Source organism: Aureobasidium subglaciale (assembly GCF_000721755.1).
Source record: "Aureobasidium subglaciale EXF-2481 unplaced genomic scaffold scaffold_20, whole genome shotgun sequence".
NCBI classification, from domain to species: Eukaryota; Fungi; Ascomycota; class Dothideomycetes; order Dothideales; family Saccotheciaceae; genus Aureobasidium; species Aureobasidium subglaciale.
This window is the reverse complement of record NW_013566975.1, coordinates 63,961-88,657: the sequence shown is the minus strand read 5'-3', so window position 1 is coordinate 88,657 and position 24,697 is coordinate 63,961. Positions and strand designations below refer to the sequence as shown.

General features: G+C 49.3%; 12 protein-coding genes across 12 annotated transcripts; 5 read left to right on the top strand and 7 right to left on the bottom strand.

The window, feature by feature from the left end:
* Positions 1-322: 322 nt before the first annotated feature.
* On the top strand, positions 323-1,482 carry AUEXF2481DRAFT_42728 (uncharacterized protein). The gene is made up of 2 exons (XM_013485696.1): positions 323-439; positions 490-1,482. Exons 1-2 carry the CDS (start codon positions 367-369, stop codon positions 1,395-1,397), a joined length of 981 nt encoding a protein of 326 aa, XP_013341150.1. The 5' UTR covers positions 323-366; the 3' UTR covers positions 1,398-1,482.
* Positions 1,483-2,416: 934 nt separating this feature from the next.
* On the top strand, positions 2,417-4,067 carry AUEXF2481DRAFT_68294 (uncharacterized protein; the record flags this gene model as incomplete). The annotated part of the gene is made up of 2 exons (XM_013485743.1): positions 2,417-2,790; positions 2,840-4,067. The coding sequence occupies 2 exons, from the start codon at positions 2,417-2,419 to the stop codon at positions 4,065-4,067; spliced, it is 1,602 nt and encodes a 533-aa protein (XP_013341197.1).
* A 523-nt stretch (positions 4,068-4,590) lies between these two features.
* AUEXF2481DRAFT_91038 (uncharacterized protein) lies at positions 4,591-5,770 on the bottom strand (the record flags this gene model as incomplete). The annotated part of the gene is made up of 2 exons (XM_013485770.1): positions 5,059-5,770; positions 4,591-5,002 (listed from the first exon to the last, which is right to left on the bottom strand). Exons 1-2 carry the CDS (start codon positions 5,508-5,510, stop codon positions 4,591-4,593), a joined length of 864 nt encoding a protein of 287 aa, XP_013341224.1. The 5' UTR covers positions 5,511-5,770.
* A 29-nt stretch (positions 5,771-5,799) lies between these two features.
* Positions 5,800-7,007, bottom strand: AUEXF2481DRAFT_31879 (uncharacterized protein; the record flags this gene model as incomplete). The annotated part of the gene is made up of 3 exons (XM_013485667.1): positions 5,800-6,517; positions 6,572-6,727; positions 6,883-7,007. The coding sequence occupies 3 exons, from the start codon at positions 7,005-7,007 to the stop codon at positions 5,800-5,802; spliced, it is 999 nt and encodes a 332-aa protein (XP_013341121.1).
* Positions 7,008-7,320: 313 nt separating this feature from the next.
* Positions 7,321-8,247, bottom strand: AUEXF2481DRAFT_31878 (uncharacterized protein; the record flags this gene model as incomplete). The annotated part of the gene is made up of 1 exon (XM_013485666.1): positions 7,321-8,247. The coding sequence occupies one exon, from the start codon at positions 8,245-8,247 to the stop codon at positions 7,321-7,323; it is 927 nt and encodes a 308-aa protein (XP_013341120.1).
* A 904-nt stretch (positions 8,248-9,151) lies between these two features.
* Positions 9,152-10,396, top strand: AUEXF2481DRAFT_7374 (uncharacterized protein; the record flags this gene model as incomplete). Its single annotated transcript, XM_013485632.1, has 2 exons — positions 9,152-9,740; positions 9,771-10,396. The coding sequence occupies 2 exons, from the start codon at positions 9,152-9,154 to the stop codon at positions 10,394-10,396; spliced, it is 1,215 nt and encodes a 404-aa protein (XP_013341086.1).
* Positions 10,397-10,609: 213 nt separating this feature from the next.
* On the top strand, positions 10,610-11,284 carry AUEXF2481DRAFT_7373 (uncharacterized protein; the record flags this gene model as incomplete). Its single annotated transcript, XM_013485631.1, has 2 exons — positions 10,610-11,010; positions 11,218-11,284. 2 exons carry the CDS (start codon positions 10,610-10,612, stop codon positions 11,282-11,284), a joined length of 468 nt encoding a protein of 155 aa, XP_013341085.1.
* Positions 11,285-14,635: 3,351 nt separating this feature from the next.
* On the bottom strand, positions 14,636-15,747 carry AUEXF2481DRAFT_7372 (uncharacterized protein; the record flags this gene model as incomplete). The annotated part of the gene is made up of 2 exons (XM_013485630.1): positions 14,636-15,681; positions 15,738-15,747. 2 exons carry the CDS (start codon positions 15,745-15,747, stop codon positions 14,636-14,638), a joined length of 1,056 nt encoding a protein of 351 aa, XP_013341084.1.
* Positions 15,748-16,329: 582 nt separating this feature from the next.
* AUEXF2481DRAFT_42720 (uncharacterized protein) lies at positions 16,330-17,309 on the top strand. Its single transcript, XM_013485695.1, has one exon. It carries the CDS (start codon positions 16,631-16,633, stop codon positions 17,063-17,065), a length of 435 nt encoding a protein of 144 aa, XP_013341149.1. The 5' UTR covers positions 16,330-16,630; the 3' UTR covers positions 17,066-17,309.
* Positions 17,310-19,263: 1,954 nt separating this feature from the next.
* On the bottom strand, positions 19,264-20,698 carry AUEXF2481DRAFT_7370 (uncharacterized protein; the record flags this gene model as incomplete). The annotated part of the gene is made up of 2 exons (XM_013485629.1): positions 19,264-19,774; positions 19,842-20,698. The coding sequence occupies 2 exons, from the start codon at positions 20,696-20,698 to the stop codon at positions 19,264-19,266; spliced, it is 1,368 nt and encodes a 455-aa protein (XP_013341083.1).
* A 2,842-nt stretch (positions 20,699-23,540) lies between these two features.
* Positions 23,541-24,102, bottom strand: AUEXF2481DRAFT_700401 (uncharacterized protein). Its single transcript, XM_013485784.1, has one exon. The coding sequence runs from the start codon at positions 24,003-24,005 to the stop codon at positions 23,646-23,648; it is 360 nt and encodes a 119-aa protein (XP_013341238.1). The 5' UTR covers positions 24,006-24,102; the 3' UTR covers positions 23,541-23,645.
* A 10-nt stretch (positions 24,103-24,112) lies between these two features.
* Positions 24,113-24,501, bottom strand: AUEXF2481DRAFT_411736 (uncharacterized protein). Its single transcript, XM_013485783.1, has one exon. It carries the CDS (start codon positions 24,443-24,445, stop codon positions 24,176-24,178), a length of 270 nt encoding a protein of 89 aa, XP_013341237.1. The 5' UTR covers positions 24,446-24,501; the 3' UTR covers positions 24,113-24,175.
* Between the last annotated feature and the right edge of the window lie 196 nt (positions 24,502-24,697).

Genomic DNA, 24,697 nt, shown 5'->3' with positions numbered 1-24,697 from the left:
ATCTGTACGCACCGTTGTCTGATGCCATGGCTGAAGGCTATCTGCTACCAGTCTTTCATCATGACGGTTTACTAATGCGACCCAAAGCAAATGAAAATGCTTCAGAATCAAACCCCGGAATGTGTCATAATGCTGCCTAAGCAACGCTGCAGGAACGGAAGGCGGACGAATCCCTCCTCCGGTCCGGACTCAGATGGGAACATCGTTCCATGTTGGAAAAATCGACTTCATGTCAGCATCAGTAAGTCCTAGATCGTAAAATCTGATCACACGACAAATGTGGTCGCGGAGCGTTCACTTGACTATCCATCGCATATATACACTTCGCCGCCTCATGTTACTTCTCCTCATACATCAATAATCATCATGCCTTCCAATCACTTTAATCCCCTCAAAGACATACCGGATCTATCCGGAAAGGTCATTTTGATCACAGGAGGTGGGTTTGAGCATCACTTCACATCGCAGAACTGAGCTGACATCAAGTAGGCACTTCCGGTGTGGGTGCAGAAACTATCAAACAGCTGGCGGTCCACAGTCCGAGCAAAATATTTTTCACTGGTCGCAATGCCAAAGCCGCCAATTCCCTCATTGAGTCAATGAAACTTCTCAATTCTCATGTCCAAGTTCGTTTCATACCTTGCGATCTCTCAGACTTGAGTTCGGTGCGCCAAGCAAGCAACAGGATTGCTGCCAAAGCATCCCGAATCGATCTGTTCTTTTGTAACGCCGGCATCATGGCGTCGCCAGCTGGACTGAGTAAAGATGGCTACGAGCATCAATTTGCTACCAATCATCTCGGCCACGCGCTGTTGATTGACCTTTTGATGCCGGTGTTGCAGGACACAGCGTCACTACCTGGCTCTGACGTCCGCATCATCATCACATCATCACAAGCCGCCTCAACGTCACTGGTACCCAAGTATGGTATCAACTTTGACACCTTGAGGACCGAGCAGAAAATGTTCGCAGGTCGATGGCGACGTTATGCTCAATCGAAGCTGGCAAACACCTTGTATGCCAAGGCGTTGAACAAGCAGTACCCATGCATCACAGCTGTGTCCATCCATCCCGGTATTGGCTACACAGGCTTGCAGAACAATTTCTTATTGCTAGATCGCTTTGTCATGTGGGCTACCACAATCGGCAGGAGGAGTCCAGTCGACCAACTTGCCTGGAACGGGCTCTGGGCCTCCACAGCGCCAAAGGGAGTTGGCCAAGGTCGAGTACAAGGGGGAGAGTACTACGAACCTCTCGGCGTTCGACCAAATCCAACTGTCCACCAGAATAATGCTGCTTTGGAAGATGAGCTTTGGGATTGGACACAAGAACAGCTAGAAGCTTGGGAGCTGAAAGCAGGGATGAAGGTACGAAGCTCTACTTCCTCGAGCTTTTGAAGCTTTCTCCCTACGACCGTTTATGTATTATGTACTTACGAAGCACTGCCATTATTAGTCGAGTTTATTGTCCTCTTTCTTCGGACCTACCGCTGTGATCAATCGTGTCGTCTCTACTTCGTCTGGAATTTCTGGTGATGAGAATCCGCGGCCGCAAATGAGGCAGAGAGTGTCCAGTCCGAGTTATGTTGATCCGAGGGGGTTGCTGCATCCTTTTCCACAGGTAAAGGTAAATAGATATGAAACAAGCTTTGGCAGGAGCAGATAACACTCATACAAAGCAACGATCCATGCCGGAGCGACACCTGCAGTGAGCCAAGTAGTTGATAGCAACGCTTGAAGCCTCAGCTCAGCAAAGCAGTGTGATCTGTCCAGCCTTCAAAGCATTAGCCCGCTTGTAAACATTGAGACTCGCGGTGACAAGCAAATGCGCGACGTCAGACGATCAAAGAAGTGCTCATGCCGCACAAGAGCATGGCACATTGACGATATAGCCCTTGCAATGCCAAAACAAATTACAGATTCATCGTGAGTCAACAGAACGAGAATGTTGAACGTGTTGTGCCTGGGTGTCGTGAGTTCCAAGTTCGAAAACTCCTGAGCAGGGTCAATGGGTCATCCTCGACCTCGAAGCAAGAACGGAAGTGGAAGTTGCAACGAGCCGACAGCTTCTTCATGCCAAGAAATGCGGCTCTCTGTCAGCTCGGAGACGGCGAGATTTTTCTGCTTCTTCCCGATTGGCCATGACGTACACGATTCTGGGGAAGGAAGGAACAGAGAGAGATACCTCGGAAGCTCTTCCACTTGCAGACACTCATGTCTTGTAGGAAGACGTCCCATATTGGACGGCACGAGGTAGGTGGTTCGAGCGACAAAAGGTGGGAAAACGTAGATGGTTCAGCATACAAGCCGAGGCACGATAAGCTGCAAGCTGCTGTGTCAGATGAGGGGATCCCGAGCGACCTCGAACTTGTGAAATAGCAGCTCCTTTCTCTCGACCATACAGCACATCAATCAAGATGGATACTAAACTACCAGAATTTAAGGCTACTGCTGTTGAGCAGATCGAGGGTATTCACAAGCGTCTCTACGACACGTTCCACTCGCAAAAGACCAAGCCGTTGAGCTGGCGCGTAACACAGCTTCGCAAATTATGGTGGGCCATCAAGGATAGAGAGCAGCAGCTTGGTGAAGCTCTGCAACGCGATCTGGGTAGACCTTTCTACGAGGCCTACTTGACTGAGATTGGTTGGGTACTCAACGACATCATCTTTGTCGTCAGCAACATCGAAAAATGGGCAAAGGAGGAGGGTGCCGCCGATGTCCCTTTTACCTTCAAGGCAATGCGACCGCGTGTTCGCAAGGAGCCATTGGGTGTTGTTCTGGTTCTTGGGTGAGTGTCTCTTTGTTAAATGAACGAGACGGACGCTGACAGTCAATAGTGCCTTTAACTTCCCTGTCCAGCTCTCTCTCGGTCCTGTGATTGGCGCCATCGCAGCTGGCTGTACCGTCGTCCTCAAGCCATCCGAAGGCTCGCCCTATACCGCTGCTCTCTTGCAAGAAATCATGGAAGCCTCGCTCGACCCCGAAGCCTTCGTCTGCGTGCAAGGCGCCATACCCGAGAGCACTGCCCTGCTAGAGCGCAAGTGGGACAAGATCTTCTACACAGGGTCTCCCACCGTCGGCAAGATCATCGCGAAGAAAGGAGCAGAGACCTTGACTCCCGTCACACTCGAGCTTGGTGGTCGCAACCCTGCCATCATCACAAAGAACGCAGATCCTCGTCTTGCTGCCAGACGCCTGCTATGGGCCAAAGGTCTGAACGCCGGTCAGGTCTGCGTCAGTCAAAACTACATCTTGGTCGACAAGGATGTTCTGCCTTTCTTGGTCAAGGAGCTCAAGACTGCCATCAAAGAATTCTACCCCGAGGGCCCTAAGGAGAGCAAGGACTATGGTCGCATTGTCAACTCTCGTTCATTCGACCGTTTGAAGAAGATGCTTGACTCGAGCGAGGGCGAGATCTTGCATGGCGGCGAGATGGATGCAGAGACCAAATATATCGCTCCCACCATCGTCCGTGTCTCATCAACCTCCGACTCCCTCGTTGCCGACGAGTCATTCGGACCTTTCATCCCTCTTCTCCCCGTCGACAATCTAGACGAAGCCATCCGTATCGCCAACCAAGTCGATAGCACACCCCTCGGTCTCTACGCCTTCGGTAGCAAAACCGACACTAATCGCATCCTCTCCGAGACCCGAAGTGGCGGCGCCAGTCTCAATGACGGCTTCACCCACGCGTCCCTGCCCACCGTCGAGTTCGGCGGTGTTGGCGACAGTGGTGCTGGTTGCTATCGCGGTAAAGCCTCTTTTGACTGCTTCACCCACCGTCGCGTCGTCACAAATACACCTGCGTGGATCGAAAGCCTGCTCAGTGTTAGATACCCACCGTACAAGGGCAAGCTCGCACAATACAAGCGCATGAATGACTTTGCACCCAACTTTGATCGTCAAGGTAAAATTGTGAGCTATGGGTTTATTGGGAAGATCTTGGCGCTTGGAGGTGCGAGTCTTGGTCAAGGCGTCAAGAGATGGCTTGTTCTCGTTCTCCTTGCTTACGGAATCAAGTATGGGCAATCGCTCGGTCTGCAGGAGAGACTCAAGCGAACCTGAAAATTTGCTGGCACTCAGCATACTGTTGTTTACATCTTCCACGCACCATAGTACTACCTTAATGGAACCACTCGATTTTTGAAACATCTTTCAGGCAACCAAGCTCGTCGGCCAGATAAGGATTTTTGGTATACAATGGCAATTTCATTCTTTCGAGGAGTGCTTGGCAGGTCTGTTGGTGGAGATTAGCACTGCGTTCGAGCTTTGTCGCTGTGGTTAGTTTCGCTGCTCTCGCCTCCAAAACTTTGCTGTTCATGAACATTTTGAGTAAGCGGACGAACCACGGTGCAAGCATCTTTAGAGAAGTGGGGATAAAGCATACGCTCGAGAGAGCTTGGTGATTGGTCGTTTTTTACGGCTCGAACAGCAAGTATCAGGGAGTTTTTCCTGGATCTCCTCACTACACTAATTTCGGAAAACTCAGGAACCTCAGTATAAATTCGCAACTGCTTCAGACGAGATCTCGTGTACCGAAGACCATGAGGCTTCCTGGTTCGCACCCTGCGAACCTTTGTCAAACTCATCATGACGTCTCGCGGTCTCCACAATCTTTCTTTCTGACATCCTGCCATGGCTTTCGGGACGATTGTAGTCGCTCGTACTTGTTGCACCTGGATAGCGTGGTCCAGTGAAAGACAAGCATTGCGATATCTCTGTCAGATACTGGTGTATTCATCATGTCGATCAAGTAGTCCGAAGTGATGGACAAAGCCTCTCGTTCACTGGAGGTTTGTAAGTCGTGGTCGGGGTTGCCTTCATCAGGCCACCGGTCCTCTGCAGCATCCACGTTGAGCAACCACTCGTCGGTGGCGTGGTGACCTATTTGTGTTCTAGTGAATTCAATCTCTGACTCCCTGACTCCTGCGACTCCTTGAATGGCCGTAATCACGCATTCTCTCTGCAAGAGCTCGTCGCGGATCGGCGCGTACTCAACGCTGTTGGAGGGGTCGTCAATGAATGTTGATCCAAGGGACAGGTATCATTCTCTTACCAAGCACCTTCAGCTAGCTTTGAGACCTCTATGATCAACCAGGGATCTATGCAGCGTCTTTCCTGCTCGAATACCACAGCCTCGATCATGTTATACGCATCCCGGGGTAACGTGTTCCATCCACGTCTGTAGGGCTTGATGGTTATTTCCAGCGCCTTGAAGGCTTCCAGAGCCTGCCTCTCTCCTCGCTTGAGCGTGGCCGTCGCTTTGACACTCAAGGTACCCTTGATCATGACTCTACGCAAGATCTTGCTGTGTTTGCGGCTGGTCTTGAGAGAGCAGGTTATTCGACCCATGGCGGAGGCTAGATATGGGTTCTTAGTGCAGAGAGACTGCTTTGTTCTAGCCGACAGGACGGCGAAAGTGTTTCTGTGTCCTCTGATAGCCATTTCGACGCCGTCTCCGGCGGGCGGTGCGTTGCGAGACGGGGTGAGATACCGGATTTCGGACATTGTGGTGACTCGAATTCAGAAGATACACCGGAACGAAAAAGCAGATGGAAAGTTGGATTGGTATTGTGTTAGACCGAGTTGGCATCGCGATCTGTCGCTCTTTCTGTTTCGAGGAGCTCTTGCAAGTGTCTTCCTGACGCCATCGCTACTGCCACTCTTGTGTCTTCAATCATCCGCTCAAAACATCATCCGGCAGGTCCAACTTACCAACTTCAGAGATCAACCAGCGCTCTTCTCGCGCAACCCCAATATCTTACGCCAACCTCCTGTTCTTGCTCTTACAGTATCTTCATCGCGATCTAGTCTTCGTGATTGCTCTTCTGTGCTTCTGCTTGGTCAAAGTCAGCTTTAGATCCTCTTTCGGCGGACCGAACTCGCTCGCATACATGCGTTTGAAGCCATTAAAGTCATTAACTGTGGTCCAGTGCAATACCAAAGTTGCGATGGTTCGGTCGGATATCTCTGGATCCATGGAGTCTACCATACCGTCCAGACTCGTCTTCTCTTCCATCGGTCCTTGCTCTTCTGGTACTTCGTTCTCCCCCACCATTGCTTTCAGGACATCCTGCTGCTCTGTAAAAACATCTATCAATTTCTTGCAAGCCCCGAGCAAGCGAATACGTCCAGGGGAGTTGAGTGTTGGTGGCGGTGAGTTGATATCCTCGTTTTGTATTGTCCGCTCGATGTAGAGCAACACCAGGTGCCGAATCGCGAGAAAGTCGAATCCTCCCAAGTCCCGGTCGATTTCGCTTGCCTCCACTCCGCTCTCGGGATCGTTGAATGGGTTCGAGTGGTCACTGACTTCGTTGTGCTCCTCGGATGGAGTCTTTGCGCTTGCTGGGGGTACAGTCGCTGGACTGTCATCTGTGAATACAGGATACGGTTGCTGAACCGTCGTCTGGTGCTGACGGTATCCGGACGCTCTGAGCTTTGCAAGCAATGCTCGTTTTCTGAGAAGCTGGTTCTGAACAGCCGTCTCGATTGGCTTAGAAACGCACTTTTGATCTCTACTCGGCTATAAACAGGGGCTTCCCGTAACCCAGTCTTCAGAGTCAGCTTACCTGTAGTAATCACCAAGTTTGATGACTTCACTGACCAGATAAACATCAACAGAAGCCAACCTTAGCTCATCTCGAACGGTAAGAAGTCGGTCGCTTGCATCGTTGGAAATTACAGCCCAGTCATCTTCCAAAGGCTTGATGAGGGATTCCAGGTGCCTGAGTGTTCCTACAGTCTTGGTGTTCAGAGCTTCGAGGATAGCCCCGACGTCTCGAGTCAGAATCCCTGTTGTCTCAGACAGAGTGAATTCTCAAGCGTAATTCTGGCAAACTCGAGCTGAGATCTGACATCGGATATGTGCTGAAAGAAATACGGGTTCTTGGTGTACAGAGATCCTTTTGTCCTTCGGAGGAGAGCTTCGCAGACATTCTTGAAGCATCTGAATCTGGCTCTAAGTTCGCCAGCTGGTTCACGGACACAGAAGATAGTTTGAGACATGTCGGAATTATGCGACTAGGTGAGTGAACAAGAACGGAGAAAGGAACTTTGAATGCATACGCTGAGCTATGTCTCTAAAGCATGAGTTATGAGCGAAACGATCCTCAATACTGCTCGTAAGGCTCTTTTCTTCACAGAGTTATCTGACTTTTGCTGACCATCAATGATACAGTAATTGCCAGTCTCTATCATTAAAACGGCGTGTATATGCCGATTAACATGCCTAACTTCGCCGATGACTTGAACCGTACTCCAGAAAACTAATGCAAAATTGCTCGATGCAAAGACACAAATTGAGAATATATTAATACTTCTAACATCCAACAGGTATCAAACCCAACAGTTTAGAACATGCTGTGGATGATGATCTTGTAGTGCTAGACGTAGTAATGAACACACTGGTGGGTCTAAGAGTCGTGCTCGAAGTTGTTGAAGTCGCAACTCCTAAAATTGAGCTTGACGCCACAGCTGTCGAAGTCGGTCTCGAAGTCGCAGCACTTGAGGTAGCTGCTGGAGCAGCGACGCTCTGCATCGGAGTCGTCGGCATATAGATAGTCGAGAATCTGGAGATCGAAGATGTAGCAGCAGCCGTGGCGCATCTAGGTTGCCAGAACGCGTTACCGCAGCCAAGGTAAGCACTCGCAACAGCATCATAAGGATTTTGCCCCTTTTGTACCGCCGCAGCGGCGCTGGGCAAGCCTTGCACAACCGAGTAGGACGTACTTCGAGATACCAGACCGGTGGTCGAGATGACTTCGACTGCTCTAGACTGTAGGAGGACCAACATGACCGCACCAGGCAGACTTTGACCAGAATTGGTGTTTGTGTTGAGATTGCTCACGAAAGTGCATTGGCCGTTCACGAAAGAGGATGCAAGGCAACCCGCGCTGAACGAACATGCATTGCTGCAAGTCGCCAGACTTGTGTAACCGTTTTGAGTAGTGATGTTGCTGCTCGCAGGGAAAGCCTGATTACACAAGATACCATACTCCGAACCAGAAGAGTCGAGGTAACTATATCCATTCAGGTTCGGACATGTGATGTTCGCCGGGAACGCAACGTTTGTTCCTGTATTAGCGCTGACTGTCGTGAATGCTGAAAAGTAGGTGCATAGTCCTGATGAGATGACGTAGGAAGTCCCAATACAGCCACCCACATTTCGACATGCATTCACACAAGAAGCAAAGTCTGACTGTGTGTTGGAAGTGATAGTCGCCCGGGTCACAGGCTCGCGATTCATTGCAAAGCCATGTAGACCATGTTGAGGAAGAGCACGCTTTTGTGATCCTCCATTGGTGTTGCATTGGATCTGGTAACCGTTCCCACTTTGATCAGTGAAGTATGTGCCATCGTCATCTGGACAAGTAAAGACTGCTGAAGATCTAGAGACGGATCCACTTGGAACACTCGAAGATGTAGCAACTGCTGAGCTAGCTAACGTGCTTGTGCTTGATGTTCGTGGTGATGGCGTAAGAGTGACTCCAACGAAGGCCGACCCAACAACAGAGGAGAATGATGCACTGATCTCAGAAGGTGCGTCGCTAGATGCAACAACCGAATTAAACAAGCTTGATGAACTAGATGTAGTAGTCGTGGTCGTAGTAACCGTGGTCGAAAATGGAGATGGCGTCAAAGTAACACCAACAAGGGCAACACCCGATGAAGATGAATATGAATTACTCGCTTGACTGAATGAGTTTGTGGATGACGTGACCGTGCTGGTAATTGTTCCTGGCGTCGGCGTGAGGTAGATTGTTTCGGAAGACACTATTAATGTGTTTGTGGTCGAGGTTGTGATTACCAGGGGCGCTGCGGAAGAAGAGGTAGAGCTGCTCAGGCTTGGAGAAGAGGACAATGATAGAGAGCTACTGCTTGAGAAACTAACATCTCTGATTGTTAGGGTCGTTGCGGTTGTTGGCGTGGTGGCTGTAGTCGGCGTGATTTGGGTAGTAGGCGTTGTCTGCGTGGTAGGGGTTGACTGCGTGGTAGGGGTTGACTGCGTAGTAGGGGTTGTCTGCGTAGTAGAGCTCGTCCGAGTGCTTGATATTGTTGCTGTGGTTGCTGTGCTCGGCGTATTTTGGACACTTGGCGTGGTTTGAGTGATTGGACTCGTGGCCGTACTTGGTACTGTCGCCGTAGTGGAAATGGTGGCCGTGCTTGGTATCGTTGCTGTGGTTGGAGTGGCCAGGACTGAGCTCAGCGACGAAGACCCGCTAGATATCAGACCGCTAGATACAGAAGACCTAGAAGAAGGGGATAGAGAGGAATTTGAAGAGCTCGAGAGGCTTGAGCTGAGACTTGCAGTACTGGAAGATGCAATGGTGGATAATATCGATGCCGAAGCCGAAGCCAGATTTGCCGAAGACGAAATTGATGACGAAAGGCTAGAATTCGAAGAGCTAGATGCGGGTGATGACGATGAGCTACTAGAAGATGATAGGCTGCTGGATGTCGAAGAAATACTGCTTGATGATAGGGATGCTGAGACGGAAACGATATCTGCTGAGGATGAAACTGCTGATATACTTGTTGTAAAAGACGAAAGAACTGTGAGGCTTGTTGAAGATGTTGATGTCACCAAGACCGAGGACGACGGTGGGTTAATCAGAGAGATGCTGGAAGAGGCACTGGAGGACGTGAACGAGGAGGGAGCCGAAGTGGTCAAAGTGTCGGGAGATGTCAAAGTAGTCCGGGCCAAGACCGGAGACGACGCCGAAGGAACTGACGAAGACAGTACGGCCTGACTTGTTGAAACCAATCCAGAGGTCATGGTCAATGACGAGGAAGAGCCAAAGCCAAAGAATGTTGAACTCGATGGAGTAATGACCTGGACCGGCAGAGGCAACGATGACGTATTTTCCAAAGACGAAGAAGGGACCAAGGGTCCAGACGGAGACGACACCTGGGTTGGCTCAACAGTGCTTGCTGCCTCGAGAGTAGATGCTGATAAAGTGCTCTGTGGCGGCAATGAAGGTGACAAGGTGACCTGGGTTCGAGACAACGACACTGAAGTCACCAGCGGCTCTGTTGATGGTAGCAGTGATGGGGATGACGACGATGATGGCAGCAGTGATGGGGATGACGACGATGATGGCAGTGTGCTTGTGCTGAAACCAGTAGATACAGGCAGTGTCGAAGATGGAAGGACACTGGTCGAAGAAACCACCAACGAGATCGGAGACGTCGTTGATAATGTCACAGCATTTGACCCATTGCTCGCCGTAGTTGAGATGCTCGACACCAGTGCCGAAGCTGAAGGCTGCGAGACCGATGCCGACGTTGCAGGCACGGCACTTGTGGTAGACCCCGAAGATGCTGATGATGTTGTTATTGTGATGGCAGAAGCTCTTACTGATGTCCCAGTGACAGACATTGCGGCCGTCGATTGATTGACTGAGGTCGATGACAGGGTGCTGACAAAAGCCGATGATGAGGATACAGAGGGCGAGGTATTGACTGTCTGGGAGTTGGTAGATTGCAAAGGTACGACGCTTGTTGTGGTAACAGTGGTTGACGTAGGATCTGGCCCCCTGGAGTAAGACAGGACTGATGACGATAGGCTGGTGAACGAGGGCGTCGCTCTGGAGGAGAGAGTACTGACGATGTTCACACTGCTGGATGAGCTGCTGGAAAAACTGCTGGTTGCCGAACTTAGCGATGCTGAGGCCGTAACTCCCCCGGCAAAGCTACTCAGCGAAGATGACGTCGACGATGAGACACTCGAAGAACTTGATGAAGAAGCGCTAGAGCTCAGAACGGGGGACCGTGAGTTGGAAGAGCTTGAGCTGGATGAAGATGAAGCGCTTGAAACCGACGCGCTCATCTGTCCAGCAGTACTGCTCAGCGAAGACGATACGCTCGACGAGGACGAGGATGATAGACTCGAGTTTGATGAAGAAGATAGCGTTGACGAGCTGCTACTCGATGCAGAAAAACTTGACGAGGATGATGAAAATGAGGAGAGCGAGCTCGAAGTTGATGTGGTCGTTGTGGTGACGCCTGTGTACACGACGCTTCCAGCAGAACTTGTGGTGTATCCTGTGGGATATACGGTGATGGTAACGGTAACAGGGCATGATTCTAAGTTGTGGTGTCAGTCTTACTGTCTCCAGGTTCAACTATACATCCACTTACGCGTCGAGGTTGCGGTCGGCTGCGGGCTGGTTTGTCCAGCTGACGGCTGTTGGCCTGCGACCTGAGATATAGCCAGCAGAGCCAAGAGCAGCGGCTTCGTCGAGTACATCATCTTCGTCAAAGCGATAGGCAACTCTGCTTAGAAGGAGTATGGAGCGATGTTCCGGCGACAAGGGTGTATGCGAGGTTGTTCGGGAGCGCGATTCAAGCCGCAGGAAGAGACGTGCCATGCCCGAGAATCTCGGAGAAGGCGGCAGTGGAGTGCATTGTATACTGGCAAGGAATGCAGGCGTTGGCCAGTGGATCAATGCGTCCGGCAAGAAGGCCATGTTTAGATCAGAAGCCTGAGGGCTCACTGGCATCAATCGGCTAGCTGCGAGCTCCATCTAGCAACTCCGTCACGTTCCGATGCTCAAGCATCTTGAATTCACGATCGAATTTATCGCTGTGACACTATGTAGACGCGAGCCCAAACCTGGCTCACTTCGTGTTTGGACCAGATTTATGTATTGCGTCAACATTCCATCGGATGTCGTGTCTCGGAAACACGGCAAGTAGCCACAGCTATCTCGGAAAAGACCATAAACATCGATAAGATGACCTGTGAAGTCTGCATACCTGATCGCTACATTGTCACTGCCGCAATAGGGAATATTGTGCGATGTGGACGTGTCTTAATGCAAGGGGCGACGTCGTCCCTTGGCTCGCGTCGTGAAAACAGAAGCCGATATTTTGCCATGCTTCGGGGTCCACCCTGTCATGTAATTCGACGTCACCTCCTACGCGATCAATCAGAAAGCTTCATCGATCCCAGGATTTGGCATGATGGACTTTTTGGAAGATAACGGAGACAGTCAGGAGAAGTGTCAGACCTGCATAAATGTACGGACAGTCTGAGCGAACGTCTGATTTCATTATCCCGATGCGAGCAAGTGGAATGCTCTCCACCGAGGATGACCATTGAATAAAACAGGGTGACTACTTGCAAAAACCAGTTCATCGAAATGATTGTGATGATGAGATACCAATGTTGGAGATGCTATCAACGAGCATGTTCAGAGCAAGTCTGATAGGAGTCATGAACCAAAAGTTAGAATGTCCAGCTTCACTTTGAGGACAGCATTCACTCGGACGAGGTGACTCTCGGCTTGTAGCGCAGCGCCAAGGCGTCAAAAGTGCCGCGTCTATTACTCGGTGAAGCCCTCTCTGTTCTTTCCTTTCTCTCACAACAACCTTCCGTTCTTGACGAAGGAACATCCTTACTGGCCATTTACTTTTTCTTCAGGGACTGTGGACTCAGATTGTGCGCGCCTTGGGGCTCAATCCGAATTATGCAATCTGACAATGCATCGAGTTGAGTGATACATTGGGTTTGACCGCAACCATGACTGAAGTCATTGATCAGTCGCTTGGGGGGCCCCACGAACCTTGCGAACCCTTTGACGGTCTTGTTGTAGAGAGCGACGAACAGTGGTCGACACCTTTGAATCGTTACTCAACATGTCACTGTCCTTCCATGACTTTGACTACTGACAACACGACTCTAGAATAAATAGTTTGCTACACACTTTCTTTCAAGCTTTGCTGGGCTAAAGATCTGATGACTGAGCGAGGCCTTTGGGCTGGTTCGGGGGCTTGATCATACTCGTTCCAGAACGCTGGTCTGAGATTCAGTCGTCTGGGACCTGGAGCTGAATCCTTGAGGGATATTGTTATTGCAAACTTACATACGGGCGCCGACATCGTGAATTCAGTGCATTTGCAATTTGATTTCGTCCTACATTGGCGCTGACCAAAAGCACCGTACTGAGTTACCAGACTTACAGACAACCGACTACCATGTAATTATCATTGGTGAGTCTCGTTGACGGCGCGCTAAGATGCTTGTCACATGCGATGCTTGTAACCAGATGTTTAGATTAAGAAATATCAACTTCCATTGTATGCGTCCCGCTTGCGTCTGAGCGGTCCTGAAATTAACTGTACCGCTGGTAAGTTCTTGTGAGGTTCCTAATCGTGTTTGAAGAGTGATGCTGCGGCGGCAAAAGGGTTTCAGCGATCAAACTGTAACTGGATGTTGATCAGGTCGTGCTTGCCGTCGCTCAACTTCGCATGAGTTGTTCACCAGACCAAAACATTCACCTTTTCCAAATCTTCTCCAATTGTCATCACTTCGTAGCAGACGCGCTTTCAACGTCCATAAAACAACAAACACACACGACTATAAACCGTACCTTCCACATTCGCCGCTTTCCACCTACAACAACACCGTTCTCTGCCCGAAATCACACGCATAAAAGCCAACATGGACGACAAATCCCTTTTCAAGCGCTTCCAGCAGATAACACTCCGCTTTACGAGTCTAACTCTATAACTAGTTATCTTATCTAAGATAGTTAGCTATAACAGGTATATAAAAATCTATAGAGGCCATTTTTTTTGTAGTAGCGCAATTAATAATATTTAATATAGACAGAGGACGTAAATGCTGACGCTCTATAAGAATCTTTACCCCCCCCTCTTCTAAATAGATCCTAGCAGGATCCGGTTATTCCTGTAAGGTTAGGCTGTAAGTAACTCGGGAAGGAAAGTTCTTTTAGCTAGGAGATTACGCGTCCTCTTTCAGACGTTGCGAGGAGGTCGTAGGACTAGTCGATTAGATTGCAGGAGCTAGACAGGAATAAATGTCTGCCGGCGTAGTTAAGCTTTCTTACACTATTACAGCGCGCCATTTCCAATTAATGTGCATCTACAGATGTCTCGCACCTATTAGCAGTGCCTTACACACAACTGACCCCGTGTGGCTCCTAAATGCATTCTCCGTGTCCTTCGAACTTCGAACGCCTAAAAGCACAGTCCTGCTCACTCAGCGATAGTGAAAGGCATAAGATCGAGAAGCTAAGGCTACTGAACAACTCAGTATAGGATCGTGGAAAGTTGAGATCTTAGATGTCTTACCAGCTAGGGGGTAACTGGATTGACCTTAGTGAGATCTCGGGGTCCTTCACCCTGATACACGGTTGGTCCATGTTTGATTGTGATCTTGATTGGGGTGTTAACTATTCCAGTATTGGAATAGTATATCGAGCCTTGGAAGCGAGTCAAGTCGTCCACCTTATCAGGGACTCGCTTTAAGGTGATCCACCAGGTGGCCTTTCCAGTCCCGGCTGGTTGGACGAGGATATCCAGTACAAGGGCAAGTGCTTTGCCGCCGGAAGACAAGGTTCCATCCTTGCCTTTATCCAAAGGTTTGTAGTTGTTTTTGATCGTTCCAGACATTGAAATAAGAGAAGTTGTGATCTTTTATCTTTTTTGGAAGACTGTAAGGAAGTGTGAGATTGCTCTCTACCCTGAACAGGTACTATCTGTAGTGCTTATATAGTTTGCACTCTATGAACCAATTACCGTATGAAGATCATGATCAGCTGTTCACAGTACTACTAGGAACTAGTCATTATGTGTCATGACAAATACAACTCAGAGCACGCGCGAGGCTAAGCAAACAAGACAGCCAAGGCTGCTTCCAGGTACGGCGATGGCGACAAGGTGGTTTCGTCCAAGAATAGCTTCACGCGTGGAAAATTGTACGTCGCCAGGTAACTTTTCTTCTGACAGCCCTCACTAGATCCAGAACCTCGAGATGTCTCTGACTTCAGTCCGGCGGACAGGCTAGCTGAAAACATCGGATTGCCTCCGCTGACCATTGTGTCTACCGCTCTGGCAGAGAAGGCGTTATCGGCGAGTGAGTTTTGGAACTCTGTGCTTACCTCAGCAATGTCAATGTGGGGGGCATCATTGATCTCCACGAAAGGGCGGAGATGTACCCCCTGGAAGATATCCTTGTTCTCTAGGTTAAGCTCAAAAGCAGGGAGTCTGGCGCTGGTCACTTCCAGACTCTTCCCACGCACATCGAAAGCATACAGCGTCTTGTTGAGCATCATAATCTTGTTCCAGTCTGCGTCAGAGAAGTCGACAACGCAGTCTAACATTCCTCCATTTGCAGGAACCATTTCAGACCCTATCGATGCAGTCTCAGTGATGTATTCCGCCTTGTGATTGGCTGACAGAATCGGAGCGATCAGTGCGGAGGCGTTTCTGTCTGTAAAATCAACGTCGGCTTTCTTGTTCTGCGCCCAAGTCGCTCCAAATCCGGTTGGTGGTGGTGCCATGGAGTTTCCGACAGCCATATACACCGTCAGCACAGGAAGTGTCGCAAGATCCGCCGCCGCATCGCCTCCATCTAGGGTTTGCAACTTCTTCATATTGCCCTCGACCAAGCTCAGGTAGTACAGCAGAGTATTGCCATCCTCCACAGGAGCGCAGTTCTCAAAGCTGAACGACCATTTGGAGTCTACTGCCTTTCCGAGCTTATGACGGAAAGCCTTCAGCTCCATCTGCTCGAGGTTTACCCCGCCACCAGCCAAAGCACCTGAGCCGACAGTTGTCTTTGGCTCCTGGATACCGCTTATCTGGTTGATGAATAGGACCTGAACATGGAATCCTGCCTTCAAGATCTCAAGGACCTTGGTAGGTGCGGTCACTGTCGTCGTGTTATCGATCTCGACGTCCAGCTCAGATCAGATGGGAAGCTCATACATTTGGACATGATACCTCACTCAGAGCCAATGGGCAGTCTGGAGATAGGAACGAAATGATATGTGGCAGATTCGATGGATCCTGGATTTGCAGATTGGAACATGAAATTTGCACCATGGGTTGAAGTGCAAGCCGACTTTTGTTATGAAAGCTTGCCTTAGAACCACATACGGCATCGCATTTATAGATACCATACTTGGAAGCATTGGTGTACGAATCTCGCTCAGCCTTCACCTGTCTGATCTGCATGGTCGTTGAACTATCTCTGGTGGATCACGCTACTACTCCAGACTTTCTTCTTCTGTCACCTGACCATCCGAGGTTGCTCCTACGGAGCACTAGTCTGAAGTTTCCCCGTCGAGACCAGGATCGATACTCCAGTCTTGAGCTGATTAACTGTACTAGTTCAGCTCGAGTTACATGCGGGTCGCATCTGACTTCGTATCCCGAGCAAAATAACGCGTATATGGAGGATTTGCAACGCTGCTACATAAGGACCCAGCCATGCGGTCCAGGACTTAGCGGGGTTTTTGACGGCTCGCTAACCTTTGCTATAGCGTCGTTTCACGCCGTTGTGATCAGTCGCAGCCCCGGGGTGTCCGCTCGTTATTGAATCAAATCATAAGCTGGGTACTGACATCCAGTAGTCTCGTTGTAGTTCAACGCCCTCTCAGCTCTGAGCTGATAAGTAATGCTGGCAATGAGATACTTAGCCGAACATGAACTCCGAAAATTCAGGCTTGGACATAAAAGCTCGGCATACGGCTTCAGACTCTTGCAATATAATCATCATACACTCTCAATCTTCCAGAGCATAACATCCTCATCGAATACTTCTCAATCCAGAAAGGATCCACAACTGTTACCACAATCTTGCCACAATTTAACCAATCATGGGTTGGAAGCAATGGGCTCTCCTCCGCTTCTGTAACAAATCCTTCGACGACACCTTGAGACTCAAGTTCCCAAACACTTCAGAGCATTGGGGCTGGCCTTTCGAGGACACAAAAGACATAAGCACCCGCAATCGGATCGAGTACGGTACCATCGAGGGTAAAGCTATTGGTCCCCACGAGGAATTTTCCTATGGCCAAACAGGAAAACAGAACGAATGGGCAGGGATGGAGGGGACTGTCGATGTGTATGTCAGGACTTCCACTGGAGATTGTGGACAAAAAGTGGCCAAAATTTTCTACTCTTGTCCTTGGGCTGGTTCAAATCAATTCAGGATAACCGATGTACCAGCGGACTGGCATGCGCAGCAGTGGGGCGCTGATTACAATGGTGATGCTTTGGGATCCATCTGTATCGAGTTTAAGAGAATCTAAAGACCCGGAAGTTGACGCTTTTCAGCATGCCATATGTGGTATTTCGCTGGCGAGATAGGTTGGATCTTACTGTCAGCGCTATATCATTACTTGTTTTGAGCGATGGTTTCTGTCTTAGAGAATCTACTTCGATGATCGATCAATCAAAAGATACGTGCGCTTCTGATATTCTCGCATCAGATTGAACTGTTTCTTGGACTGTGATATCTCTATATTGCTCTCGAGTAACGCAGAATAAGACTCCTGCTTACTCGTCTTGTGCTGAGAGGGTTGTTATATCATCGGTGCATCCAAGTCGATCCACGTCGCCACGACGCCTAGCATCGAAAAGACAAGATTCTATACACCACCACGCATTGGCTTATGAATTGATCCACTAGGGCAAACGAGCTCGGGGTCTCTTTCTTGGGGGAACACAACTGCAAAGAGAAGGTACAAATCAGCTGGCACATATCATCGAAGAGGAAGCAGAACGTGCTGGTGGGGGTACTCGGCAAGTCGTCGCCACACGAAGGATCGTCCGAAATACGATTGGACATTTTGGTGCGTTTGTATCTGATCAAACGTAAGACTCAGCTGACATCGTTGATTCAGCTCGCCGTTTGAATTCTGCAAGCCATCTTATGCGCAGGTAGGACGTGCGTTGTGACAGTTCGCCCGTCATGACGTCAAATTTCGACCTCCTTGTCGTGCTCAGTTTTACAGATGGACACATAATGCGTACTCATCAGACGTCCGATTCTTTCGGCAGCAGACCATTTACCTAAAGCGTAGGTGACGTTTTTAACTGTCGGAGAGGATGCACAACGATAGAGACAGTCATCTACCTCCTTTGCAAGGCAGGAAAGTTTACAGCGCGGAGGAGAACGAATATGTAACGAGAAAGAGTCAATCATTCCCTGATGTCGAATGACCGTTCCGCTGAAAGTAGGGCAGTGCAGCTGGACGACAATATCCTAGTCGGATTATGATGTTGGGTCGACTGTCCTTTATTCCTGATCCTGCTATTCTTCCGGCCTCCAGGAGAAGAAGCCCACGTTGTATACAGACGCGACCTGCAAGAACGGAGAAGGCGGTATCGCAGTAGTTCGAGGAAACTGTTGGAAGACCATCACCTAGAGAAAACTACCCGGATGGTCAGTGGGTGACTCGACTGTCGCAGAACTCATCGCCATCGAAGCGGCCCTATTATACCAAGCCCAGAGGAAGCCACTCCTAAGGCGACAACCATAGCAACTGATCGCAAGCGAGCTATACGCTACATCGTGGAGGGAACCAATACGCACGGACAGTATGTGGTACGATGCATTCGTAAGCATATTAAGGCTCTCCGGGACCAGGAGGGAGGGTCGGTCCGTCTACAGTGGGTACCTGCCTATAAAGTCATAGAGGGGAATGAGAGGGCGGACAGACTGGCAAAGGAGGCCATCGAGGAGGAGTCTCTCTATAACCTCCCTAATCCCCCTAACTTCCCTAACCCACCTAACTACGACATCTCGAAGGCGCAGAGATACCAGCAACGCTTTGCGGAACCTACAGACAAGATGGTCTTAAGGGTGACTAAGAAACCATTCCAATCACAACTCGACAAGATCTGGAAGGAAGTCAGGACTTCGAGACCACTAGGCACACAACACATAGGAGCAAGCATATGACGGCTGAATGCGGCCCTTCCAAGCCCACACATAACGGCTGTATTTAACGCACTAACAGTCGAAGGAGCTTCGATCCTATTCCGATGCCGGAAAGGACACTCTAGGCTAGGGAGTATTCTATATAATATGAAAATGTCCGACACGCCGGGATGCGAATGTGGAGCTACACGAGAAACCATTACTTACGTGATTTACGAATGGGATAAGGACAGAAGCGAATATAGAGGGTGAAATTAGTAGGAGACGGATGATATGTTTGCCGTGGAGACAAGTAGCCCGATCGATCCCATCGATCAATCAATCAATCATGGAGGTGAGGAGACTAGGCAGAAAAGAGTGATATGTCTGAGAACATGTCACGTTTCAGTGTGATATACGTCAGCGCTCAATTAGGCAGTTGCACTACTACCGCGTCCACACTCATATACTAGGAAAGAACAGACTCATCGCTACTTCTATATCATAGCTATCATATTGTCGCGACTTGAATACAATGTTAAGAAGCTTGAGGGTTGCTATGACACCACCGACCAGATCTTCCGCTCACTTTGCAGATTCGGATGATGTATTACTCTTTTGCTGTCCGTTCGCTGTGGCATGCGTGATATCCTTGCCAAAATCCGCCGTGTTCTTACAAATTAAGCTTTGCATGACCGCATCTAACTTGGCCGTATGTTTGTCAAAGATCGGGACGTTGAGAACATAGGTGTCATCCGCGTAGTCCATGTCGAACTTGACTTTCTCGACCGAGCTTTTGCCAATGGAGACTTCCCAGCTGCTCTGTGCAACGTGCAGATACGTAGAGCGGATGATGGGCTCGTAAGCGACAATCTCGGGTGAGCCTGAACTGTCTGGCACAATGACTTCGCGGAAGCCGCGTGTGGTCATAACATGGTTGACGTCAGAGGAAGTGCTTGACGATGAGACCTTCAGGGACGACAATGCTTGGACGACATTAGTCAAGACTCCGTCCAGTTCCTTTATGTCGCCGGCTTGGAAACCGAAACTATCGAAGAAGGTGTTGAGAAACTCTAAGTGGATGTCCGTAGTGAACCTAGTACAATAGGGCGAAGCCCATCAGCACACGCGTTCTGAACAAGAATTATAGTAGGCTTACACACATTTCCTTATGGATACCACCATTGTTGCCATCGATTTTCGAAAGGTACCCAGCCAAGGGTCCCTGCAAGCATTGGGAAACAGAGTCCGCCAGGTCCGCATTCAGCTGGCTGGCCTCTTCCGGTATGGACACTTTATACGCATCGGGATGACCTCGCTTAGTACGCATAGCGATGCTCCAGATGTTAGTGTACAGGGAGACAGCACCCTGAGCTTGCGACAACTTGAGCATGTTGTCTGGTATGTTTGCCTTGGCCTCGGTAGGGACCTCGGCCGGCACAACGGGGTCTGCAGCGATGCGCGAGTTAGACGGAGGAACACCGTTAGCAGCTTCGGTCTTTGGGTCGGAACTTGTGTTGCTGAGCATGGCGACCAAATTATCGAACTTATCGTCACCCTTGTCGGAAGCCATCAAGAGTCTGCTCTGCAACGGATGCAGCTTGCGATCGGCAATGGTGATGGCGCGATTCAAGTACCTGGTAGCAAGTGCTTCAACCTCAAGGTCGACATCCGGATGGCCAACAGCACCATCGTCAGGTATGATTGTCGAGAGAGGCTTGCCAGGAGCAGTCTCAAACGAGGTCAGGTGACCCTTAGCGTCAGCAACGTCAATGGCTAGCTTGTTCGCCCTGTCTTCTTTAGTGATCATGGCAACAGAGCTCGAGTCGCTAGCGGTCAAACCAGCGATGCTGTAGGTTGATGCCCCAAAAGTGATACTAGTGACTTTTCCAGACAGATCATGCGTCTCACCGCCAGTGGGAACCCAGGTGGGATGAAGGTTGCCTTCCAGATGAAGTCCAATGGTTCCCGCGACAAGGCATCGATTCGCCACCGTGGTCTTGTTCAACGTCCAAGCCATGGCTTCGTTCACTGCCGAGGATGATCGAAACTTCCGAAGTAGGTCGTAATTAGAGCACAAGTGAAGAGATGGGCAATGACAAAGTTGCAGAATTGGGATTTCGGGAAAGAAACTGTATGGGGCACCCGTGGGCAGCGTCCTTATGTATTTTGTGGTCTTGCCAAAACCCGTCTCCTCCGCTACGCTTCTTCGCTTCGGCCTAGCCAATCAACGCAAGTAAACTCCACGAATACCAATCGAGAGAGACTTGATCGTCAGAACCCACGTATAGAGCTTGCATGCGCCCCGCATAGTTCCGCGAAGGAGTATGGCAGCGTAGGATCAGATGGCCCCAATGCTAGCACAACGCCTTAAACCAACCACGCTAGCCAGACTACTCTCACATATGGATGTAGTCGCTATACGGTGAGTTGATCTGCATGTCTCTACGTCGTTCAGCACAGTGACCAAGTACACTAACGGGTACAGTGAACTCGTCTACACAAGCCAATTATAGCGTCGAATGCATAACAACCTGCAGTCATCTCCTGGATCGTGTCCATCAAGGTTCCGTCGCCCGTTATTTCAGCTTGCCGTTGTGACAGCTCGCTCGTTCTGCAGCTTCCATATTCTCGAAACCTTCCATCAATGGAGTAGATAGTCGAAACTGGGAAACTAGCATGCAGCAATGACGCGACGTTCTTGTGGCAGTCCCTCTTTCTCAAGAGCTTATGCATAGGTCGCTTTCTTCTCTGATACGCCATATGACCCCAAGTAGTTCACGTGTTGACATAATGCCAAGCAAGAACCGGCCGTTGGTCGTAATGGGATGTGCATGGTACTAAAACTTGTGCCCCCTGATTTAGGCTTGTCAAGTAGGGCGCTATTGAGGTTTGACGCTGTAGTGGTTGAGATCGAATAGCCGAGCAAAGCGGCTCTGCATTACTTGGAAGGAGTATTTCTGCGCTCGACCTACAGCCTCGGTGAGAAGTTCTGGTAAGTCCATGCGACAAAGACGGCAATAAGAACACGAGATCCCGCCTTGTTTCGGATCATGCCATGGAGCCCGCACGTAGACTAGTCAGCTGGAGTCGAGGAACGACGATTTGCTATCCAGCGTTCACGACTTCATTCGTGTAGGATCAGGGTCGATCTTGTTGATGGCGCCAATAATACTCGTTGACGTAGTTCAATAGTCCACTGAAGCATCTGCAGGGTCTGAGACGTCGCCGTTGCTCGGCTAGAGTAGCACCAGGCTTTCCGAGGGCTGGACCGTTGTTTATGTACGCCGGCGGTTGTACGAGCTAAATTTCACGATAAGGCGGGGCACAGTAGATCTCAGATATGCGAATCTGTGTCTTGAAGCTATAGCTAATGTCAGACCACGAGAGCGGGAGACCAGAATAGGGCAAAGATCAAATTAGATCTCGTATCGAGGACGGTGCTGCAACTACTAGTCTCAAGAGATCAAAAATGCGGAATTTAAGGGTCATCCATAGAACAGTACTGAGCTGTCTCAGTAATTGTATATGCGAGCACTCAATCTAAGATAACAGTGAGGCGCCGTTGCGAACACAAAATGCTTTTTGGAGCTGACCAATCGCCAGCCTTGATTTTAATCGGGAGTTTAGAGGCGTAACATTCCGCAGAGCATAAGGAATAGCGTCGCCATCCCAAGACCTCAGGAAAATCAATGGGTGGGATCGCGTTCCATCTCTTGACCATGCTAACACGACCAGGTTTTTTCTTCCATCACCCCAACTGAGTTCCTCGCTTGCAACACTCAGCAACAGTCTGTATTTGATTACCTGCCTGAACACCAAGGATCAGCTGATCAAAGACAATTTGAAGGCCTTGATTTATGGTGATGTGGAGGAGATAAGAGTACACGATCTTACTCTGACAAAGCCATCCTCAATTGCAGCAATGGCGGCTCTGCTGTACGAGAGACGATCATTCCTTATTCTTCTGAGGACCATACCCAAACTGGTCGGAATCCGCCTTCTGCTCACCTTTGCACAAAAGACAAGCGGTCATGGTTCAGCAGAATGATTAAGCACGGGTTATTCACCACTTATCATGGTTTGGAGAACGTACATTTGTGGACGACAGGATTTTGCCTCGACGCTGGGTTGAGCGCCTCGGCAATGGCGGTCAGACTGCGATTTACATACTTGAATATTCCGTTTGGATGTTAGACATTACCATGCGAGCCTTGCGTCTGTTCGAAACTATCAAAAGATTCGTGAGAGCACACGGCACCTCAATTGTCCGTCGTCCAGATCGGACCACTTTTTGTGTCTCTGTTGGTCGCCCGTCGCCTAGACATTGTATGGCTGGACAGAGCACAAGGTTCCTGGGCTGTATATAATTCTAGACTATATAGAGGACGGCATTAACGACACGAGGCACCACACTAAAGGCTGGTATGCAATCGGGATCTATGGAAACAATAGTTGAAAAGCTAGTCTTGACCTATGTTCGCGATTGCTGTAGCCCTAGGTATAATCATTAACATCGCCTCTGAAAATAATTCCCGACACAAAAGTACCTCCACTGCCCTTTCTGCAAATCATTCCCAAAACTCCATATAGTCATTTGTATACCATTGGAGCTCAGTCAACAGCGAGGAATTAAGAATCGGGAATATCGCAATGAGAAGTCTCGAAGAAAGCCGTTAATCTTGCAGAAGTCCGCTTTTAAGAGCTATCGCTTTCGATCTGACTAAAGTAAAGCTCGATGGTTTCGATCCGTGAAGTCACTGGATAGACATCCATTAGTGATGGTCACATCCACATCTATGGATCCATGGATGGCTTGACGCAATATCCACCGGATGTGGTGGTCGTTCAGGAGAGTAATTGTGGTTCAAGAGAGCGGATCAGACATTAATCTGCATAGCCTCTACGTGTTGTAACCTCTCCTTCATTGTCTCAAAGATCTGGAAGGTAACAAAGTCTTGCCATGACTAGTCTCTTAAGCATTGACTCATCGCGATAACCTTTTGTAATAGCCGTAATCGACGTGGTCTCATCATCAACCTTGTAGAGCTAAACACCCTCTCTGGTTCTTCTAACGTTGCAGGGACAGTAAACACATCAAGTGCCACCTTCTGAAGCTGCAGAGATGTCTTCTTGATAGCATTGCTAGTCCAGAGCTCCAATGGAGGGCTCTTAGGACCAAAGTAGGCCCAAGGGCGTTGAAACCACTGTTGGTACTCATTATCAAGAGACTCCATAACATCATCATCGAGGTCAAAAAGGTGAGGACTTTCGGCGCTTATCGGGTGTTTGCTCCACGTGTTCAGTTCGAGCTGGAAGTGTTCCATCTGAGTAGTCTTTCCAGAGCATCGAAATCCTTATCTTTGTGCTAGACACCTATGCTGATTAGAACCTCGAGTACCCTCGGATAACTCTAGGTATACGCAAGATGTGGGGCGAGAGCAGTAACCTATGCAGTAGAGCGGTCTATAAGCTCGTAGAACTTGTTGCATCTCATTCACCCAAGATAGATTTTAGCATAGGAGATGTAATTGACCGCTGGTAGGGCTTCCGGTACAAGGGTGAGAAGTGGAGGAGTGGGAGGGGGAGGCATTTCAATCTCTTGTTGCAAAGGCCGTGTTTGTCGTGACTGGCGAGATGATGTTGTAGAGGGAGTGTCAAAGTTGGAAGAGTCCTGAGTTTGAGTGTGCGTATACAAGTGTTCAGTAGTAGATTGAGAATCTTGGGGGGTTACGGCATGCTGGCTTTTGAGTACTACACTTGCCATGGTCTTGGAGGATCATAGTAGTCTCTTCTTGTGGTTACAGAAACCCAAGGTACTTGTTGAGCATTTGCCAGTCATCACTAGTAAGCGTATCATCCAGTACTGAAGGCTTGTTAGAAGCATCTAGAGGTTAGCTAGAACGACGATTCAAAGCAATAATACCAACCCATTTGCTTTGCTCTTCTTCAATAAGGCCTGTAATCGAGTCCTTCTGTTGTATTGCTCTTCGAAGCATTGAGAAGCAGGAGTTCCATG

What these genes read in the sequence shown, in the direction of transcription:
- AUEXF2481DRAFT_411736 (XM_013485783.1), bottom strand. Translation starts at nt 24,445, where the DNA reads ATGGCAAGTGTAGTACTCAAAAGCCAGCATGCCGTAACCCCCCAAGAT.
- AUEXF2481DRAFT_42728 (XM_013485696.1), top strand. Translation starts at nt 367, where the DNA reads ATGCCTTCCAATCACTTTAATCCCCTCAAAGACATACCGGATCTATCC. An exon ending in GGTCATTTTGATCACAGGAG is followed by an intron (nt 440 to 489) that starts GTGGGTTTGAGC and finishes GACATCAAGTAG; the next exon opens with GCACTTCCGGTGTGGGTGCA.
- AUEXF2481DRAFT_42720 (XM_013485695.1), top strand. Translation starts at nt 16,631, where the DNA reads ATGGGTTGGAAGCAATGGGCTCTCCTCCGCTTCTGTAACAAATCCTTC.
- AUEXF2481DRAFT_700401 (XM_013485784.1), bottom strand. Translation starts at nt 24,005, where the DNA reads ATGGAACACTTCCAGCTCGAACTGAACACGTGGAGCAAACACCCGATA.